Source organism: Bombina bombina, chromosome 2 (assembly GCF_027579735.1).
Source record: "Bombina bombina isolate aBomBom1 chromosome 2, aBomBom1.pri, whole genome shotgun sequence".
NCBI classification, from domain to species: domain Eukaryota; kingdom Metazoa; phylum Chordata; class Amphibia; order Anura; family Bombinatoridae; genus Bombina; species Bombina bombina.
The window spans coordinates 1,292,367,452-1,292,391,080 of NC_069500.1; the positions used below are offsets into that span (position 1 = coordinate 1,292,367,452).

General features: G+C 42.6%; 1 protein-coding gene across 4 annotated transcripts in view; it reads right to left on the minus strand.

Moving 5' to 3' along the window:
- Positions 1-23,629, minus strand: part of BST1 (bone marrow stromal cell antigen 1) — a 275,199-nt gene that overhangs the window by 223,105 nt on the left and 28,465 nt on the right. For all 4 annotated transcript variants that reach the window (XM_053704123.1, XM_053704120.1, XM_053704121.1 and 1 more), the window contains exon 4: positions 1,235-1,370. In XM_053704123.1, coding sequence (XP_053560098.1) covers positions 1,235-1,370 — 136 coding nt within the window. The remainder of the gene's footprint in view (positions 1-1,234; positions 1,371-23,629) is intronic.

Genomic DNA, 23,629 nt, shown 5'->3' on the forward strand with positions numbered 1-23,629 from the left:
CCCATAATCCGCCAAAATCCCCAAACGCAAACTGCCCCTACACTACTAAAGTACCTAATAGCTAAGACCCTCAGACCTCTAAGATAACATCCTATAAGTTACAAAAAATAACAAGCACTAACATTATATAAAAAAACACCTTACCAAAAATAAAAAAACTCAGTTATTCCTATACTAAAACTAAAGCCCCCTTTAATTAAAATAACCCATAAACTAATACTAAAAGTTACTAAAGCAATAGCCCTTACAAGTTAGGAGGCTTATCGCGTTGGGGTGTTGTGGCAGGGTAGGGGTTAATAGGTTAGGGGTTTTATTGTGTTGGGGGGTTGTGGCTGTGTGGGAGTTAAGTAGAGTAGGGGGATACTGCACTGGGTTGTTGATGGTTTAGGGGTTAATAGGGTAGATGGTTTGTTGTGGTGGGCTATTGGCAGTTTAGGGGTTAATAGGGTAGATGGTTTGTTGTGGTGGGCTATTGGCAGTTTAGGGGTTAATAGGTTAGATGGTTTGTTGCGTACATAGATATATGGTAGGGTACATAGGTATAGTTTTTAGGCTTGTTGTAATATTTTCCAAAGGGATCCTTTACTATACATTGAAAATGTCTGCGATGATGCTGGCTGGAATATATCGCCAGCATCGCCACTCATTGGGGTGTATAGTAAAACGCCTCTCGGTGATGCCACCTGTTAATATAGATGTTGGCAGCATGGAATATTTCACAGGCTCGCCAGACATCTTTGCGGATCATCTTGGAATATTTTACAGCCTCGCTGCACTTTTGATAATCAGGGCCTTAGAGAGAACAATGGAAAATGAACATTGTAGTAACTCTTAACAGCTCCACACTGGGAACAATATTTTATTTTATCCAAACCTTCATATTCGTATGCGATCATGCGGATTGATTTCCACAGCCTCAGGGGCGGCGGACGAGTTAAGGACCGCTACTTCTTAACTCCTTTTTCCGGTGAGCCAAAAGGCCCGCGTGGAAACAGGGGTATTTGGCCCCATTTGGGTCATGATAAATCGGCCCCTATATCGCTTACTTTTATGTAATGAAGGATTTTAATCTCATGGTTTTATCTCCACCATACCATAAATGAGTATCGGTTTCTGCAGGTTTTTAAAATGGTTAGAAATTACTTAATTCACTGGGAAATTCTGAGGATTTTTGGATCCATGTGACAATTGCAAAAAAGCACTGACTTTATATTTCACAAGAAGAGCAACTGACCTGGATCGTTGGCTGTTCCACACCAATTCAAGTTGTCCCCTAACCATCCAGTCAGGGTATCCCCCAGAGGCATAAAGCGAAGTGTTTTGTCTGAAAGTTTGTGTACTAGTTGCTTGTTGTTTTCCCAAAACAGGGACTAAGAAAAGAAAAAGTAATTAGAGACAAGAGTTTTACTTTTCAGACTCCAGCAAAAACAAATACAAGCCCTGGCTCTTAGCATAATACTTGTATGTAAATAATATTTTTAGTTTCACAGGCAAAATTGATGTGTTCTGTAAATATATAATTGACATTTATGAGTATATGTTACTGTAAAGTGTTACAAAATGTGCATACATTGGTGAGTGCTATTTGATCTAGACGTACTAACTAAATCTAATAAAACAAACCAAATTATTCACAATAAATGCAGGACCTGCAGGCTGCTGAATTTGTTTTACACAGTCTGGGTACCTGATTACATTAACATTGCATTAAATGGAGACTTCCGGTAGGCGGGCTTGAGAAGCAGTCGCAACTGAGCAGAGCTCCGAGCATCGGAGCTGATATAAAGATAAATTTACCCTTATCTACTGCTTCGCCCCACACTCTAAGGACTTGTCGGGAGGTGAGAATCTTCGCCGACCTTTGGACAGCAGTGTGTGGACCTACCCATCAGATCCAGCGACCGGGAGCCCAGAAAAGAGAAACAGGCGCCATTTCCTAACGCGCCGCCACACAGGCCGCCGCCACACAGGCCGCCTCCATCGCAGACCGGTAAAGACCCTGACCCGGAGCCTATCTACACGGTGCCGGGTGAACCGTATGCAGTCTCTGGAGGAACAACACAGAGAGAGAGAGGTAGGGGGAGACCCCTTCAGCCCCCCTCCCGGCAGAGCAGAACGGAGTATCGAGGAGCGGAGGTCTGGTGTACTTGTAAAGCACCCAAGCCGCAGAAGAGCCATAGTTGACAACACAAGCCCAATCTAAAATAACGGAGGGCTGAATCTGGGTCCGGTACAGCAGACAAACACCGATCGCTAGAGCCACAGACAGAAAGGTAATCAACCCACGAGGTGGTGCGGCGCACCACGAGGCCGAGGCCTAGCACATTCAAATCACACTCACAACAGCACAAACTCCTTTTATCACACACTAGAAAGGGACTTCAAAACCCCATAAATAACTGACAAAGGCTAAAATATCGCAAATCCCACAGGGCTAAGAACATTAATCGCTGAAGCCCTAATATATAACACCTCACACTGGATTACAATAGACTGTTGGGAGAGGAGCACTTTTGGATTTGATAAGAGTTTGGGAACAAAAGAAAGCATAAAACAATTTTACAGAACGGAGATATCAACAGTCGCTGGGGTCACAGAGCAAACATTGTAATCAATACAGACCCTTCTAGAACCCACTGCTCTGCTAGTGGTCAGCACAATAACAACTCGCATACAACCTGACATCAGGAGGATAGAGAGTGTCGATGAAAGTCGACAAATTCTTCCACAAACTACCATCTACGACAGCACCAGACATGTCACACAGGACAAAAAACGCTGAAAATAAAAAACAGCAAAAATACTCTACAGAATCCCACTTAGATATCCCAGCAATAGCTGACCAGGGGACCCCTCCGGGGCTCGACCACAACGCCTTGCTACAGGAGTTGAAGTCATTTTTTCTTCCAAAAATGGACTCTTTACAAATGGGAGTAGATACATTAACCTGTGAAGTGCGCCAATTTGCCTCTAGAATTAACGCTGCAGAAACTCGCATCTCAGATGTGGAAGATAGACAGGCAACAGCTGACACAACCATTAAACAGCTGGTTAAAAAATCACAGCTGCTTCAGGACCGTATAGACGACCTGGAAAACAGGAGCCGTCGCAACAACCTGCGCATAGTAGGTATCCCAGAATCTATCAAAGGGAAAGGCCTGCTGGAATTTACGGCACTCACTTTTCCCAAACTCTTAGGTATACACTCTGATATCTTACCGATAGATGTAGAAAGAGCGCACCGCATAGGCCCGGAAAGAGGCCTGGAACAAGTCAAAGCCAAACCGAGACAAGTCATATTTAGGTGTCTGAACTTTCAGGAAAAACTTAAAATCCTAAGGGCTTACAGGGCTCGCAAAGAAGTGTTGTATGAGGGTTCTCGACTCCTCCTCTTTCAGGACCTCTCCATGGAGGTCACAAAGCAAAGAAAAGAATTTGCACCATTGTGTTCGCAACTACATGAACAAGGGAGACAAGTGGCCTTATTATTTCCAGCAAAGCTGAGACTACAAACACCTCACGGGCCCAAGTTCTTCCACTCACCTCAGGCTTTAAAGAGCTATCTAGCCACTGAACAGCGCCAACACCCAGAATGAGGATAATTTTTCTTCTTCTTGTATTACCGGAACTAAACTTGCCCTCTAGGGACTGGGTGGACATGCACTGGTGCTCAAAAAGGCACCGGCTGACTTTCTGAACCAATCACTTTGGAATACAACATGAAGAAAGAAAGAACTCTATGGACCACTAGGATGGTCAGTTATGGAGGGAGGTCACCTCTGACCTCCAGGGTAATATCACATAACTGTAAAGTGCCAGATAATTATAATGCTGCAATTTGCTCTAATGTTATAGTATGTTTGAATGTTTTAACATGTTTGAATGTTTTATTTTGTTTTAAATTGTTTTTGTTTTCACTAATATGGCTGCTACTCAAAGCTAAGGATGGAAAAAAATGCCTACTGATACGGGTAAGACGTATATGTATTATTATATTGTTAATTGTTTCATACATGTTTTAGTATGGATGACCAAGAAAATTCACACGCACAAGGTACACTCTCTGACAAGGGAGGTTGGGAGAATGTCTATAGAGCTATGTTGGAGAAATCTTAGTACTGAGGGGGGGGGGAGGGAAGGGGGAAAATCAGTCTACTGCAATAATTATGACCCGCAGAGGAGGAGAAACCCTAGCACACGCACACAGACGTACCACCAAAAACACGAACGATGTGACTCCACAACCAACACATAAACCTAACATGACTAGCACACACTACTATCCGACAAGTGATGTCAAAGATGGTTGGGGAGGTGGAGTCGCTGGGCATGTGGGACTAGAACTGCATGTCCTCTCCATAATGACAGACATTCATCTCAACCCTCAGACAAAGACACGGCTAAAGTAACCGGACCGACATTTAGAACTGCCCTCAAGGGGTTGGAAAACACTTCAACACCTCACAGATATGCAAAAGATTTGGTGTCTTACTCATAAAGTGAAATCAGAATGCTCCCCTACTGCCCCGTCTTCTCTCACTCCCTCACCCTCCCTCTCCCCTCCTGTCCCTTCCCTACTTTTTTTTTTTTTTTTCTCTCAAACATAACACAAACGCATACACATGCCACATAAGGTAATAACATGGAACGTGGGGGGTCTTAACACACCCATCAAACGCAAAGCAGCCCTCAACCATCTCAGAAAGATGGGAACAGATATTGCAATGCTTCAGGAGACACACCTTTCAGATACAGAACACCAGAAGCTACAGAAGGACTGGGTCAACCAGGTGGTCTTTCTATCACACACTAGTGCCACCCGGGGTTTAGCCATACTATTTGGAAAAAGAGTGACAGTTAAAGTAAAAAGCACACATTTAGATCCCAACTGTAGATATATGTTAGTTGAGACAACCGTGGACACCATAGATTACCTATTTTGCAACTTATATGCCCCTAACCGTAGAGACCTGAGATTCTGGCAAGACTTAATAAAAACGCTAGCTCCCCACATGGGATCTAAGTTGATAATAGGGGGGGACTTCAACATCTCCCCCACACATACCCTAGACAGACAATGGCTGGAACCACTTAGTGTTAAAGATCCCAAAAGGAATTATAAAGCCAAGTACGAATCTAAAATATTCAACATGTTCAACACAGACACCAACACATGTGACATATGGAGGTTACATAACCCAGAGGGTAGAGAGTACACATGCTTATCGAAAGCCAAACACACACTGTCCAGAATAGACCTTTTTCTGATTGCCAACAAACTGTCTGAGGAAGTACATAGCTGTAAAATACACGACATACTAATTTCAGATCACGCGCCGGTGGAGCTGACACTGAGAACTGCTAAGCAACACACTAATAGAAACATGCTGCGTTTTCCCACCTACCTTGTTAAGTCGGAAACCTTTGTTAAATTCCTGCAGCATTCTTGGACAGACTATGCAACAGACAATGCCATACACGCAGATAACCCTACACTTTTCTGGGAAACAGCTAAAACAGTACTGGCAGGCAATGTGATCTCCTATGTCGCAAAAGTAAAACACAAAACTCAATATAGATATAGGACCTTACAACAGCAGTTAGGGCAGGCCTACCACTCATACCTTCAGTCTGGGTCAAGAACGGCATACGATAAGTACATAACCGCTAAGACAGACTTAGAAACCTTTACGAAACAACAAGCGGCCGCAGGACTGTTAAAGACTGCAGGCAGACTCTATAGATTCGGTAGCAGGGCAGGCAAACTGTTAGCGACCATGACCAAACCACACACTATAAAGACTGGAGTGGCTGCTTTGAGATGGAAAGACAAGATGCATACCAGACCTGAAGACATAGTGAGCTGCTTTGAAAAGTATTATACACACTTATACACTAGGCAGACATCAGCACCAAAAGAAACCCTGGCCAAATTCTGGAACTCAGTGGAACTGCCTCAAATCAATTTAGATCAAAGGAACACACTGAACGCCCCAATTACACATGATGAATTAAGTAGCACTATCAGAGATCTACCCCTGGGTAAAACACCGGGTCCAGATGGACTACCATCTGAATTCTACAAAGCCCTGCAACCACAGTTAGTCTCCACGCTCACCAGGGTGTTTAACACCCTGATACTAACAGATGCGCTTCCCTCCAAAGAGTTCACGGCGGCCCACATTACATTAATCCCCAAGCCTGGCAAAGATCACTCATTACCAGAGTCCTACAGACCGATATCGCTCTTAAACGTGGACTATAAGCTATTCACAAAGATCATGGCGAATAGGCTAAAGACCATATTACCAGATCTGATCCACTCGGATCAGACTGGTTTTGTATTCAAGCGCACCTCGGTGGTGAACCTCCGTAGGGTGCTCCATGTCATAGAACACTACTGGTCGGCGAAGGGGAGTGGTACAGCACCGGAATCATCGGAGGCCTTCCTGCTGTCTCTGGACGCGGAGAAGGCCTTCGATAGGGTAGAATGGCCACATTTGATGGACTCACTGCATAGGTTCGGCTTTGATGGCCCATTCTTGAATATACTGGGTAAAATTTATAACACACCGGTGGCACGAATCCTCGCTAATGGAATCTTCTCAGATGACTTTCCCCTTCAAAGGGGCACCAGGCAAGGATGCCCCCTATCCTCGCTGCTGTTCAACCTAGCGTTGGAACCGCTGGCGATAAAGCTTAGACACACTTTCCCAGGAATTGTAATAAAAGGCATTCCCCTCCACCTTGCACTATATGCAGACGATATGCTGCTATTTGTGGACTCTCCACAAACACACGTACCCAACATTCTCCAGACGATTGCCGACTTTGGTACCTTCTCTGGGTACAGGATAAATGCCGCCAAATCCGAAGTATTGTGGCTTAGTAAACATCCACACTCTACACACGACTTCCCTTTTGTGGAAGTAGCAGACAGACTGACATACCTAGGCATTCATCTGCATAGGGACCCCACAAAAATCTATAGACTAAATATTTCGGAGAAATGCGCCCAACTGTCTTCCCAGTTATCCAACTGGGTTAATCTCCCCCTAGGGCTATCGGGCCGGGTCAACCTGGTCAAAATGACAGTGTTGCCCAAAATACTATACCCCTTGCTTATGCTGCCATTTCTCATGAATAAAACGGACACACAGTTACTTACTCGAGCACTGTCCCAATTCATCTGGAAAAGAGGCAAACCGAGAATATCGATGGAAAAACTCCATCTCCCATATGCAGCAGGAGGGTTGGGCCTGCCGAACATCAGACTATACAACTGGGCGGCATTAGCCAGACTGGTCATAGACTGGCAACTAGGCACAGGGCACTTCAGTGAAACTAGACTTGAAGGAGCAAAGGTGGCGCCTATTGCGCTATCCTATCTGCCCTATGGTAGTGGTAAGACGCTTCCATCTGAGGTATACAACAATATGATGTATGCGGATCCCTTAAAGGCATGGCAAAAAATCCATAAATACTTAAAGACTGATACACCCACACCCAAATTTATCCCGATAATGGGAAACCCAGACTTCCCTGCAGGGAATGACCAAGAGCCATTCCGACTCTGGAGTAGAGCTGGCTTAACAATGATTGGAGATGTTCTAGACCCGCTGCAGCACACGGTAAGATCATTTCAAGAACTGAGAGCCAAATACCACTTCTCGAACAAACATTTCTACGCCTACTTGCAGTTGCGCCACTATGTGGTGTCGATGCAGTCCTCAAGAGCAGGGTTCTGGGTGGCGCCGCCTTTCGCAATCTCACAGACGCTGTTCAGGGCCGGGATCTTCTCACTGTCCCACATCTACACCCGATTAATACAACAGAAAGAGGCTCAGATCCTAGATGACATATTGATGAAGTACAATAACAACTGCTCAATAGAATTGACGAAACAGGACATTAAAGAGAGTTTAGAACGCACACAACAAGCGACACTGGCGATATCACATAGAGAGGCACAGGTTAGGATCCTGCACATGGATTATATCACTCCACATAGACTATCTAAATGGGACAAGAAAATCCCGGATTGTTGTGTTAAATGCGGAGCCACGGCTCCATCATTCCAACACTACTTCTTTAGCTGCCCGAAGATTAGGAGGTTCTGGGGCCAGTGTCAATACTGGCTCAGAGTGACCCTACAGACTGAGATAGTGTTCACAGAGGCAGAGATCTTTATGCTGAAATGGGATGACGCACATAAGACAATACACAAATTCCTCACACTATACACAATATTAGCCAGGCAATGTATTCTCAAGAGATGGCTGACAAGGCAAGCACCAACAATGGCGCAACTAAAACACCTGTTATATAAACAACTCTTTGTGGAGCAATATGACGTTAGACTTGACACAAAGCACAGGCTACGTCCCTTCCTTCGGAAGTGGAGCCCCTTCTTAGACACGCTAGACTCAAGTATTCGAAATCAAGTACTAAAACCTTTTGCTCATCTGGAAACAATGCTACAAATAAATATGGGAAGAGGGATGGGACATACAGAGAATGGCGCACAGGATCAGGTACCCTTTGAAGTGATGTTATTCTAGGAGGGAGAGGGGAATGAAACGCTAAAATTCAATGGGGTGTTCGGATCAGACCCACACATGACAACAAACAATTCAATTTTTTATTTTTATTTTTTTTTCTCTCCCCCCCCGCTCTTCATCACAGGGATGTTCATGGTAAAATAGCTAACGACTTCTTGGTCAACGTGTATGTATGTATATAGTTAAGTTAATTTATATTGTTTAAAATTGGAAAAACCTTTAGGAATTGGGTGTACACTCGCAAACCATGACTTGAAATATGGTCAATAGACACTACCTCTGAGATTGATCAACCCTGCAACATTGTTCCTTGAACATTTAACAGCGGTCATGTAAACCACACAATTGTATAATTGTCTGTATATCGAGTTTAATGTCTATGTAGCATGGAAATGTTATGATCACCTGAAATATGAACAGTGGACACTGCCTAGGAAATCTGTCAACCCTGCAATACTATTTCTTGAACATTTAACAGCGATAATGTAATCCACACAATTGTATAATTGTCTGTATGCTGAGTTTAATGTCTATGTAACATGGAAATGTTGTACTCTCCTGATTCCTTTAATAAAAACGAATTTAAAAAAAAAACATTGCATTAAATATCTATATAGATATTCAGATAAACAAATCTTTAATCATTTAATTACAACATCTTACATTAATAATTGTTGGAGTGGGAGTCACCTTTACCTGCTAGATTACGAGTGGAGCACTATTTATCTCTCCTGCTAACTCTGCTAGAAGTACTTTTTTGCACGCGCCGGGTACCACGTGTATTGCAAGTTAAAAGTAAAAAGTTTTGTTTGCGCGCCAAATCCCAACTCGTGCAAAAAAAAAAACCAACTTTGAATATCGTGTTAATGTATTCCGCCATAGAAGTCAATGGAGCACGAAAAGTGGAAAAAAGCCTAACACACTCACACGCAAATCCGATCGAATTATCTCAAGTGCGCTAACCCAACATGAAATATGAATATTTCCCTTTCCAATATTCTTCACACCTGAGGTCTCATATCTTTGAGCTCTTATAACTTTTTAATAAAAATGTTTTAAGTTTTATTAGACAGTGTTATTATGAGTGTAACTGTACTTTTAAATGTATTTTTGGGGGGCACGTCCAAGCAGCCATCCAGAGTGGTCGCATATCTCTAGAGCTCCAGCTGAAGATCCCAAATCTGCCAATACAGGATACCCTTTACAGTGAATATATCGACCAAACAGCTAGTATCATTGAGATTAAGCCATTTAATTAAGATTGGGCAAATAAGGCCAGGAGCAGTGGCTCGTTACAGGCAGCGCTACCCCTTCAGAGTTACGAGGTATTTGGCCAAGACTGGTTGTGTAAACAAAAAAAGAGCAATGCTCTATACTGTCACTGAGCCGTTGAACAGAAAACATCAAGTAAAATAGAAAAGTCGTGGGGGAAGAAAACAAAACATGGCGACCGAGTGAGAATATAATAACTCGTATAGATTGATTCCTGATGCGACTGGAGACCCGCCTAATGGACCTACTTTAGAGAGCCCCCTGGGACTATCTAAAAGACAAACAGATGGCAATTTGTAATATAGTGACCACGGAAGGAGCCCCTGATACAGCATCTCTGGGAGATGAGGCCACGGCAATGAGCGCTCCCGTGGCACTTCTCCAACAGCAGAGAATTTCACACATAGATCTAACATTACTCCCTGCACTTACGCCGATCCACGTGTTGCAGACTACCAGCTCACCTCTGATTAATTAAAAACAAAAAAACGCCAATACTGCTTCAGCTCTCAATGCTTACTTAACATCTAAACATCGATCTCCTGCCACAACAGGTCAATTAGGAGCTGTGTGTCCACCCGTAAAACTACCGATCTAACCTGTGGGATTGAGCCAACAGACAAGGCAAAACTGAATAGGGAGCTGAGATGCAAGTTCTCAAGAGACTCCCGGACTGACACAAACACTCTTTTGAGTCACAATCTGCCAGCAAATAAGCCATCATACGGAATTATAGCTGCTATCTCCCCAAGGAGGAACATATCTCTCTATCTTAACAAAAGGGACTCTTACAGACAGTTGACAAACTGGAATCGCTTGGATGCCTGGATGCGGTATTAGCAATAAGTTAGAAAAGCCAGGCTATGTCCTGCTCTGTTTGGTAAACATATTTTAATTTAGCCTGTTTCTCTCTACGTTTGAATACTTAAAAATTGCATGTTTAATATGATGTTATAATTAGCGTTTGCACACAGTGACACTGGATTATGCTCTCATTTCCAATATTACCATGAAAAGATTATGTGAAAGCCAATAATACACAATTATTAGCAGCATATCATAGAGAAAGTTATTTTTTGTATTGACTTATTTACCTCCCTCAGTTTCCTCTCTCTTAAATGCCCTTATTTACATTAGAATGTTTTCTGCGGAGGTTAGTGGGGGGCCTCTAAGGAAATATTTAATATCTTGAGCAAAGATTAGGGGCTTCTTAACACATAAAGCTATAGCTCCTGTATGTGGGGAGGTAACAATTTGGGGTTCCTTCTCGTGGCCAACGGCCAGGTCACGGGTGAGATTCCAACTAAAATTATATTTCAAAGTATTAGCAAGAACTGCGTCCTAACAAATGCCAAATGCAGTGTTTATAGGCATATTACGACGCTTCATAGGATATCACTCATATATCTATAATTCTAGTATAACATACATGGGTTTTATCTGGAATGATCATGTTTCTTTAACAAAATTACAAGCTTTAGATGTTCAATGCTGTAAATTTCATGTTGTGTGTGCACCCAGTTTTGATTTATGCATCTATAATGTTACTGACTGCTTGTTATTTTCTTTCTTTTCTTTTATTAGATGCAAATCTTTCTTTATGTTTTCACTTTATCTTTTGTCCTAAGATAACCCATGGACTCAAACCATAATAATCTGTACGGTTCAAGAGAGACCTATATAGCTGATTTAGGGGACTAAAAAGTGGCGGAATATCATTATTATTGTACAAGCCTAAGCCTAGATTTAGAGTTTGGCGTTAGCCGTCAAAACCAGCGTTAGAGGCTCCTAACGCTGGTTTTGGGCTACCGCTGGTATTTAGAGTCAGTCAGGAAAGGGTCTAACGCTCACTTTGCAGCCGCGACTTTTCCATACCGCAGATCCCCCTACGCCATTTGCGTATCCTATCTTTTCAATGGGATCTTTCTAAAGCCGGTATTTAGAGTCGTGGCTGAAGTGAGCGTTAGAAATCTAACGACAAAACTCCAGCCGCAGCAAAAAGCCAGGAGTTAAGAGCTTTCTGGGCTAACGCCGGTTCATAAAGCTCTTAACTACTGTGCTCTAAAGTACACTAACACCCATAAACTACCTATGTATCCCTAAACCGAGGTCCCCCCACATCGCCGCCACTCTATTAACATTTTTTAACCCCTAATCTGCCGACCGCACACCGCCGCCATCTACATTAGGGGGGGGGGGGGTGTTAGGTTTAATTGTAACTTAGGTTAGGATTTATTTTACAGGTAATTTTGTAATTATTCTAACTAGGTAGCTATTAAATAAGTTATTAACTATTTAATAGCTATTGTACCTGGTTAAAATAAATATAAAGTTGCCTGTAAAATATTAATCCTAAAATAGCTACAATATAATTATAATTTATAATGTAGCTATATTAGGATTTATTTTACAGGTAAATATTTAGCTTTAAATAGGAATAATTTATTTAATAATAGTTAATTTATTTCGTTAGATTTAAATTATATTTTTTTTTTAAATATTCTTTTTTATTGGGTGACAGTTCAACAACATTTACAGACTTTTGTCAGGTGGTTACAATAAACTTGATAAACATGGTATATTTCCAAAAGCAAACTTTGTATTAGACTTTTTCTTTTTTGCCGTCAAACTGTCCCCCCCTCTTTCCTTTTTCTCTCCCTCCCTCCCTTAATTTACATCTCATACATCTCACCTTGGTTGTTATCTTCACAGTTCTTATGTCTACGGCTTTTAACTGCTTTCAAGTTGTTAAGGATTTCTATCAATTATCCTTCTTATCCTGAAACTTCTCTGCATTTGAATACCTCCCCCTTTGATGCGCAGCGGTGGACTCTTCCATCCCCTGGGACTCTCATTCCTTGGGTTTGAGCTTTACAGTGTGTTCCATTCCCCTCTCAGTTGTGCTGTTAAAATGTATTCTGAATTACGGAACGGGTGTATTATCTGTTTTTGTATCTGGACTGGCTGTTGTAGGATTAACTTTTCCCATTTCCTCATAAAAGCTTTGACCCTTTCCTTTACATCTCCCATAGTATCAAACTGTTCTATTGTCATCTGTTGCAGTAGTAAACTTTTGAGCTGTCCTAGTGTTGGTGGGTTTTTTTCCCTCCACTCCCTGAGAATCAGTCTCCTCACTGTGAGGATTATATTATATATAAATCGTTTCTGTGTGCCTAGGTTACCTGGGATATCTAGAAGTATTATGGCCCTCCCATCCAATTTGATCTGGGTAGAGCATGTCTTGTTCATCCATCTTTCCGTCATAGCCCAAAATTTTGTCAATCTTGGGCATGTCACAAGTAAGTGTACATATTCAGGGTTGGGCTGCCTACACCTGACACAAACATTGTCTGCTTCCTTCACCCACTTGCTATATATCCTAGGAGTGATGTGTGCCCTATGAATCGTTTTCGTGTGCATTTCCCTTACGTCAGCTCCTATGGTGGCTTTCCTGACGTTCTCTACACTGTTTATGATTTGTTCTTCTGAAATCTGTGTCTGCAGTATGTCCGACCATTTATTGCTCAGGCTTGTCCTGTTTTTTTGGTTTGGTATGTCTATCAGCATTTTGTATATGGGGGAGACTGAGTGACCGCCTTGAGATGTCATGGAAACCAGTTTTGATATCGGGTCATTATGGTCTGTAAAGTTTATGTGTTTCTGCAATTGCGTTACGTAGTGTTTGATTTGCAAGTATGCAAAGTGGTGTTGTCTAGGTAGTGAAAAATCTTTCTGTAAGTCTTGAAAAGTGTGGATTAGCCCAGTAGATTCTGACACCAACTGTCTAACTGAATGTAAGCCCTTATCTTTCCATTGTTGAAATGGTTTCGTAGTCAGTCCTGCTGGGAAGTCTGGGTTCCCTCCCATGGGTATGAATTTTGTGTATGTATGAGGCACCCCCATCCACCTACACAGTTTTGCCCAGGCCCTGATTGATTCCCCAAAGAGTGGAGAGTCCTTGGTCAGTTTGCGTATTTTGTGAAGCTCCATATGTGGTAACATTGCTAAAGCCCATGGGTGAACCATGCTGCTCTCTATGTCTTTATGTGTGAAGTGATTTGTGTTACTTAGCCAGTCCAGAACGTATTTGCTGGACGTGGCCCAGTTGTACAGTTCCAAGTTCGGCAGTCCCAAGCCCCCAGCATGGACCGAGCACATCAGCTTCTCTAAGCTAATCCTGTGTTTTTTCCCTGACCATATGAAGTTTGCAAATTGTGTGTTTAAATACCTCAGGTCTTTCTTGTACAACAACATGGGAATCATTTGGAATGTGTACATTAACCTTGGAAACAAGATCATTTTTATCAAGCAAATTCTGCCCGACACCGATACTGGTAATGCTTTCCAATTTCTGAGATCTTCTATGTATTTTGCTAATAATCGGTTTGTGGTTAAGGGCGTACCATCTGGAGGGGTCTTTTGATAAGCTTATCCCCAAATATTTAATAGTATCCTCTAGTATTTTGAATTTGAATCCTAGGTCTTCTTTATGACCCATTGGGGATAGCCACAGGATTTCGCTCTTATCTTTATTAATTTGGTACCCCGAGATTTTGCTAAATTCCTCAATAATAGACATCAGTCGTGGTGTTTCTTTTTCTGGGTCTGATATGAATAACACCATATCGTCTGCGTATAAGGATAGGTGTAAAGTCGCCCGCCCCACTCTCAGTCCTTGTGTTTCAGTCCTGATTCTGTGTGCCATTGGTTCCATGGCCAGGTCAAAAAGGAGAGGGGACAGAGGGCAGCCCTGCCTCGTTCCCCTCCCCAGTTGGAATCTTGGAGAGAGTGTTCCATTGACAATCACCGCTGCCTGGGCTGACCTGTAGATGCTGGCGACCGACCCGAAGAAGGAGCCCCTAATTCCATATCTGGTCAGCGTGTGGAATAAATGCTCCCACAATACCTTGTCAAAAGCCTTCTCCGCATCGATCGCCAGCATGCACGCTCTTTGTGTTGGAGTGCTTACCTTTCCCCCTTCCCTGTTGTTCCAGTAATGTTGTAGTACTAATTGCACTTTCCTGATATTGAGAACTGAGGATCTACCTTTGACGAACCCTGTTTGGTCACTGTGGATCAGGGATGGCATTATGGTCGCTAGTCTATTGGCCAGAATTTTGGTAAAGATTTTATAATCACTATTTAATAGTGATATGGGTCTATATGATTCTCTAGCTGTTGGGTCTCTTCCTGGTTTCGGAAGGATACAAATGTGTGCTTCCGTGAAACGTTCACTCAGTTCTTCCCCTCTTGGTATCTTATCAAATAATTTGGCCAGGGTGTTTGATACCTCTTCTCTCATCAGTTTGTAAAATTCATTGGGCAGGCCATCTGGCCCTGCCGTCTTATTTATGGGGAGGTGCCCTATTGTCTTATGTATTTCCTGTACTGAGATCGGTGCATTCAAGAGTTGGAGGTTCTCCTCCGTGATTTGGGGTAATTTAATTCCCTTCCAGAACTGTTCCCTGTGTCCTCTGTCAACTGGATGTGGTGTATATAATTCTGAGTAGTATTCGCAGAATGCTTGCTGTTTTTCAGCTTCTGTGGTTAAAGACCTGCCCTGAATTTTCAGTGTCTGGATTACATTGGGTTTTCTTACTAATCTAGTGATATTGGCTAGTGTGCTGCTTATCCTGTTGCCGTATCTGTAAAAACGTGCTCTGGCTCTACTAATGGTTCCTTTAGCGTTTTGTAGTAAGAATGTGTCCCTCTGTAGTTTGACTCCGGTATACTTTTGTCTGTTCTCTGCGGTAGGGGCTCTAAGGTATTTATTATATGCGTTTGTGACTTGTCTTAGTAATATGTTTTCTCTTTGTTTGTATTTCTTTTTAACCCCTGATGCATATGTCATGATAACTCCTCTTAGAACCGCCTTTGCTGTGTCCCAAAATAAGGCCGGTGTTGACATGTGTGCTTTGTTGGCTTCTGCATAGTGTATCCATTCCCCCTTAAGGTGGTTTAGGAGATTAACATCCCTGTATAAGTAGTATGGGAATTTCCATCCTTCCCTTTTGGGGCGTCTGGGGCCTACCTTCATAATCAGTGAGATTGGTGCATGGTCTTATAGTGTGACCGTGTCAATTTTAGTGTCTAAAATCTGTGTGCTCAGGGTAGATGAAATAAGGAAGAAATCTATCCTTGATAGTGTCTGTTTGGATGGGGATATGCATGTAAAGTCTCTACTGTCTGGATATCTCGCCCTCCAAATGTCTGTCAAATTCAACGCCCTTTTAAATTTATTCAATATCCTGGTTTCTTTTTTGCAGTATGCGGCTGGGTGGTTTGTAATCCCTGGATTGTCTGGGTTGGGAAAGCGGTCCGCCGGTACCTGAGGTGCTATATTGAAGTCTCCCACTACCACTAGTTGTGTCCCTGTGTGCGGTAATAATTTCCCTTGTATTGCCTGCCAAAACTCAGCCTTCTTGTGTAAGGGGCCATATAGTCCACAGAGAGTGAATGCTGTTTGTTCCACTTCTATATTCAAAATGATGTATCTACCCTCTTTGTCTATCTCTCTGTGAGTTATTTTGTATGTTAACTGTTTCCTGAAGAGAATGGCTACCCCTCTTGCTCTTTTAGCTTCATATGGTGTGAAGTTGACTTCTCCTACCCAATCTTGTTGGAGTTTCCTGTGTTCCTCCTGTGATAGATGTGTCTCCTCCAGTACTGCAATGTCAGCTCTTTGTTTTTTAAGATATTTAAGAATTGCCTTTCTCTTTATAGGTGACGTGACCCCGCCCACATTCCATGCTACTATCTTAATCTGATCTAGTGACATTTTCCTGTGATTTTTATGTGTCTGCTATACAGTGTTGTGTGGTGTGTGTTTTATTCGAGTATGCACTTACCCTTACTGAGTTCACAACTGGTGTTTAGATATGTCTATGGCCTACTTGTACACCTTTTCCTAGTGATGAAGCTGAGTCCCAGGGGAGGTCTTGAACTGAGTCCACCCTGCTTGTAGAGAACAAGAGAAAAACAGTTTAAGCAACAAGTTAATTCAGACGCAGTGTTTTCCCACTTCGCAACTTTCTTAATCTTATTCAAGCAAAAAAGAAAACTCAAAAACATTAAACCAAACAGTGATAACTTGAACAAATCTCTCTCTCTTCCCTCTTTCTTCCTTTCTTTTTTTTTTATTTTTTTTTACTTTATTAGAGAGTATCCCACCCTCCCCCCCCCCCCAATAACTTGAACTGTAATACTTAGTTAGTACTGTCCATTTCAGTGCCTTTTTATAGTCCTTGTTATAGTCCTTGGATGAAGACCGTTCTTCTTTATTCCTGCTACCAGTCCAATGACAGGTTTTGCCCTGCTTGTGTGAAGTTCCTCCCCATGGGAGTTGTAGTTCTGATTTCACTGCTCTGCCATTGGATGTTGTTCCTCCTCTTCCTGCTGATTTTCTTCTCCTGCCACCTGTCTTAGATATTTCTGTATTTGACCCGTCGATTCAAAGAGTCTTGGGCCCTGAGGTGTTTGAACTCTTAGTTTTGCTGGGTAAAGTAGTGCCACTGGGATGCCTTTGTCGATCAACTGTCTGCAGTATGGAGAAAACTCTCTCCTTTTCCTGGTTACATCCGCCGAGTAGTCTTGAAAGATGTGCAGTTTTTTGCCCTCATACTGGATAGGTCCAGCTTGTCTGTATGCTCTCAGCAGTTGAACCTTGTCCTTAAAATTAAGATATTTTATCATAACTTGCCTGGGTGGTGTATCTCTATTGTCCATTTCTCTCGTCCTACCGACTCTATGAGCCCTTTCTGCTATACATGGAATGTCAGCTTCCGTGAGTTTTAATATTTGTGGTAAGGTAACTTCTGCGAAGCGTATCAATTCAGTGCCTGGGACTGATTCTGGCAACCCCACGACTCTCAGGTTGTTCCTCCGCGACCTGTTTTCCAGGTCATCCACTCTTGCAAGTAATAGGGAGTTTTGTCTCTGTAGTTGTGTGACGTTCGTGTTGGTATCACGTTGTCTAATCTCTGTATCTGAGATTCTTTGTTCGACTTGTGTCAGTCTTGTTGAGAAGTGTTTAAACTCAGATGAAAGAGAGTCCATCCCATTTTGGAGTTGTTCAATTTTTGGGAGGAACAGCGCTGACAGCTGAGAGACTATGGGGTGAGTGTCTTTTAACTGAGAGTCTTGTATTGTGTCCTCATTGTTGGGATCTGCATGTATCTCCGCCAGATGTCTTGTTCTGCGGTCTGCACTCTTGTTCTTAGAAGTCATCGTTTCTGTTTTCTTTTTGAAGCTGTGATAATATTTGTGCATACAGTTGATTGGGGTTAGGCTCTCTTTTATTTTTTCTAAGATATCTGATGTCAGGTTAGAGATGAGTCCCAGGGAAGTGTGTGTATCCCTTTGTTCAGATGCACCTTTTATGTATTGGCTGGAGTTCAGGTCCTATGGGGTTATCTGAAGTCTTGTTAGACAGTGTTAGGCCTCCACCAGTTTTTTGGTCTTCACCCTGCTGGAGATGTCTCTTCTGTTAGCTAGGCGTGGGTGTATTGGGTTATGGGGGGGAGAGCCAGATCATGGGGTATCACTCCTCATATTCCATCCTCACTGTTTAGAGTAAATTGATTTTCCCCCTTTGCAATACTGTTCTTGTTTGGTGGTTTATAGCTTTAAGTCCCAGTTTTCTGGTTATGTCTTTCTTTTCCCCCCCACGTGGTGATTATGTGAGGGTTTGCCCTCTAGGGTCTTCAATACCAATGTTTATAGGCCCTGTGATGACCCCTCCAACAAATGCCCCTTCCGATTCGTGTATTTATTGGTCTTTTGTTTGTAGCGTGCTCGTTTTGTGTCTGTTTGGTGTTTATTTGCAGCCGCTATGTATTGTCTCCCCTGCCACGTGGGTCTGTGTCTGTGAGAGGTATGATCTCGCTGTTACTCACTGTTACTTTGGGTGCTTGGCGATTCTTTCGTTAATTCCTGTATTCTTTTACTCCCCTCCGGTTTTGCCGCTTCGATTCTCTGCTGCTACCTTGCACCTTACCGGTGAGATGCAATCTGCGCTTTCGCGCCACTCTGTGTACCGACTATCTGGGTCCCGGGGCGGTGGAATTCCCCCTCACGCTTCTTGGCCGACACTGACCTGTCCGATGTAAAAGGACTTTAGGGTCGTGTAAGACATATGCGTTTGAGCTTTTTGAGCAGTTTTTAATGATTTAAGGCCGCTGCTTGCCCGGAGCTCTCTGTCTATGCGACCGCTCTAAAGCTCCGCCTCCCGGAAGTCAGATTTAAATTATATTTAACTAAGGGGGGTGTTAGGGTTAGGGTTAGACTTAGCTTTAGGGGTTAATACATTTATTAGAGTAGCAGCGAGGTCCGGTCGGCAGATTAGGGGTTAATAATTGTAGGTAGGTGGAGGCGACATTGGGGGCGGCAGATTAGGGGTTAATAAATATAATATAGGGGTCGGCGGTGTTAGGGGCAGCAGATTAGGGGTACATAGGGATAATGTAGGTTGCGGTGGTGTACGGAGCGGCAGATTAGGGGTTAAAAAAATATGCAGGGGTCAGCGATAGCGGGGGCGGAAGATTAGGGGTTAATAAGTATATGGTTAGGGGTGTTTAGACTCGGGGTACATGTTAGGGTGTTAGGTGCAGACTTAGGAAGTGTTTTCCCATAGGAAACAATGGGGCTGCGTTAGGAGCTGAACACTGCTTTTTTGCAGGTGTTAGATTTTTTTTCAGCTCAAACTGCCCCATTGTTTCCTATGGGGGAATCGTGCACGAGCACGTTTTTGAAGCTGGCCGCGTCCGTAAGTACCGACAAAACTCTAAATCTAGCCGCTAGTTAGCTATGCTATGAATATTTGATGTTATGTCTTTACTAAGCTCTGTAAATACATTTACTATTTCCTCAATAAAAATAATTAAAATAAATGTATTTTTGATGTGTCTTTATTCAAGCGCAACAGTTAACCACAACAGTTAACCTTTAGCATCAATTGTGCTTGAGCGAATGCAATTACATTTAACATGTAAAATGTACGCTACTTCCAACACGTGCAAACAGCTGCAATAAACCCCTTATCGCTCGCTGGCAAATGTTAGCCCCTCATATTCTAGCCCTATATCTTAAAACATCAAAATAAGTTATTTGTGTTTTCTTGTCTCTCCTTTAAAGGGACAGATACCCTTGTAATAAAAAGACTTTTCCGTAGTCTTCAATAAAATATCCCAGACAAGTGTAATAACTTTCAGAATACATTAATATTTTATTTGCTGAAATAATTTTTTAAATGTGTTTGAAGGGAAGGGGACAATCCAGGCCTACTACTGGAGCAGGCAAAACTTGCCACAGATATTTTATTCAAATGCTATCAATGAAGACAGCACACCTGGGACACAGATTCAGCAGGGACTGCAAATCCAGTATCCACAATGAAAAACAATGGAATCCAGCCTCTTGTCAAAAATAAGGATAAAACCTCTTTATTGCTTCCACATCATGGGAAAAGGGACAACGTTTCAAGCCCTATAGTGGGCTCTTAATCATGTCTAAGAGCCCACTATAGGTCTTGAAACATTGTCCTTTTTCCCATGATGTGGAAGCAATAAAGAGTTTTTATCATTTTATCATTATTTTTGACAAAAGGCTGGATTCCATTGTTTTTCAGTGTAATTTTATGTTAGAAAAAGTATTGTTTTGCTGCTTCTGATGCAATCACCTATGTTGAGACCAATTAAAAGTGGCAAAAAATCATAAATGTGCAAGGCAAATGTTTTAATACGCATAACTAAACCTTTTATATTACAAACTCATGCCCCCTTTAATATTGCTTTGCGCTTTTATTTTTTCCTTCTCATCTGTTATATTTTCTTTACATATGTTGGTGTAGAGAAAATCAACCTTGATTGACTGACAGATCAAAATTAAGAGGCCTTATTTAAAAGATAACCTGTCTTGGAACTTTTATTAAATGGATATGAAAGAGTGCTCTATTAGTAAAAATATGTTAAATCAAAGTAAACATAAAAAGACAGATTGAGTTATGTATTACTTGTTTTGTTGCAAAATGAGCACTTAGAAATTCTCAGTGTAGCCACGGCCTTTAATGAGATAAGGAAGCCGATATTATACTGTCACATGATTTTTGCAGCAAAAGTCCTCTACTGAGCATGGGCAAGAAACTGACTAGAGGTAGAGCAGGTCTCCTAGTTACTACAACAAAGAAAAAGTTACTCCTTTGCCTTCCTGTAGAGAACATAGCCCTCGTGTGGGGCTGTGACATGAAGTAATTAAATTAAAATGACGTTAAATATAATAAAAAAATCATTTTAAAATGATGAATAGTACATAGTGAAACTATTTCTATTAAAGTGAATGTAAACTTGAGCATAGTCGCTCAAGTCATAGGAAAGAATTAAAAAAATGAATGAGACTTTCATTCATCAAATGTGTAGGATATACTTATCTTCTGAGAATTTCACCTTGTAATGTCAGAATGATAAGCGCCGTTCCTCTGCCCGCTATATATATTAATTGATTGACAGATGACTAATCTGCAAGCGACTTATCACTGTTCCCCCCCCCCCCCGGGGTGTTCAGCCCTTTGCACAAAAGTCACGCCCGGGGGGAAACAATGATTAGTGGTTTGCAGAGGAGTCATCTGTCAATCAATTGAAGAATATGGCAGGCGGATGAAAGGCGCTTACTGTTCTGGCAGTACAAGGTGAAATTCTCAGAAGATAAGTTTATCCTACACATTTGATGAATGAAAGTCTCATTCATTATTTAAATTCTTTCCTATGACTTGAGTAACTATGGGAGGAGTAACCAGTTTAAACACAGGCCGGATCCTGACCAAGGCCTGACAAAACAATTGCACATCTGGCACACCCGCCAGACGCTTGTGCAATAAAATAGACAATGCCGAAATCTGACCCTTCAGAGTACTAGCCGACAAACCCTTCTCCAGACTGTCCTGGAGAAAAGACAAAATGCTAGGAATCCTGACTCTACTCCAAGAGTATCCTTTGGATTCACACCAATACAAATATTTACGCCAAATCTTATGGTAAATCCTACGAGTCACAGGCTTACGAGCCTGGATCAAGGTCTCAATTAAGCGTTCAATCTCCAAGCAGTCAGCTTCAGAGAAACGAGATTTGGATGAAGGAAGAAACCCTGAAGTAGAAGTCCTTCCACAGATGAAGTCTTCAAGGAGGAAAGGATGACATTTCCACTAGGTCTGCATAACAAATCCTGCGAGGCACCGCCGGAGCTATGAGAATCACTGATGCCCTCTCCTGCTTGATCCGAGCAATGACCCTTGGAAGGAGAGCGAATAGAGGAAATAGGTGTGCTATACTGAAGTTCCAAGGAACCGCCAGAGCATCTATCAAGACTGCCTGTGGATCCCTTGACCTCGAGACGTACCTCAGGAGCTTGGCATTCTGCCGAGAAGCCATGAGATCCAGTTCTGGCTGCCTCCATATGAGAGTCAAACTAGAAAACACCTCCAGATAAAGTTCCCAATCCTCGGGATGAAAAGTCTGTCTGCTCAGAAAATCCGCTTCCCAATTGTCCACTCATAGGATGTGGATAGCAGAAAGACAGCAGTTGTGGGTCTTTACCCACTGAATAATTTGGGTCACTTCTGCCATGGCCAAGAAACTCAGAGTTCCCCCCTGGTGGTTGATGTACGCCACTGAGGTTAGGTTGTCCGACTGAAACCTGATAAACCGGGCTAAGGCTAAATGAGGTCAGGTCAGCAGAGCAATGAAGATCACTCTCAGCTCTAGGATGTTTATGGGGAGAGCAGACCCCTCCCGAGTCCATAGACCCTGATTTTTCAATGAGCCCCAGACTGCTCCCCAACCCAGAAGGCTGGCATCTGTGGTCACGATCGCCCAGGAGGGTCTGCGGAAGCAAGTTCCCTTGGAGAGATGGTCCAGAGACAACCACCATGGAAGAGAGTCTATTGTCGCCTGATCCAGATCTATTCGAAGAGACAGATCCGCATAGTCCCCGTTCCATTGTATGAGCATGCATAACTGCAGAGGTCTGAGATGGAACCGAGCGAACGGGATGATGTCCATGGAAGCCACCATCAGACCAATTACATTGAGCCACCAATGGCCGAGGAGAGGACAGAAGGGCAAGGCAAAAGTAGAAAATCTTTGTCTTTCTAACCTCCGTCCAAAATATCTTCATTAACAGGGAGTCTATTATGGTCCCCAAGAGCACAACCCTTGTAGCTGGAATCAGAGAACTTTTTCCCAGATTGACCTTCCAACCGTGGGAGCGAAGAAAAGACAACAAGGTCTCTGTATGAGAGTTTGCTTGTTGAAAAGACGGCGCCTGAACCAGAATGTTGTCCAGGTATGGTGCCACTGCAATGCCCCAAGACCGAATCACTGGCAAAACAGCCCCCAGAAACTTTGAAAAAATTCTGGGAGCTGTGGCAAGGCCGAATGGAAGGGCCACAAACTGAAAGTGATTGTCCAAGAAGGCGAATCTCATAAAATTGTGATGGTCCTTGTGAATGGGAACATGAAGGTATGCGTCCTTTAGGTCTATGGTTGTCATGAACTAACCCTCTTGGACCAAGAGAAACTTGTTTAGTAACTTCAGGTCTAAGATTGGCCTGAAAGTTCCCTCCTTTTTGGAAACTACGAACAGATTTGAGTAAAATCCCAGACCCTGTTGCTGAGGAGGAACAGGAACTTTTACAGAGTGGCAAGGTCCTTGACACAATGTAAGAATGCCTCTCTTTTAATCTCGCCCAGGGATCCGGAACATCTCTTATCCAGGCTTGAGAGAAAAAAGAAAGTCTGCCCCCTGCT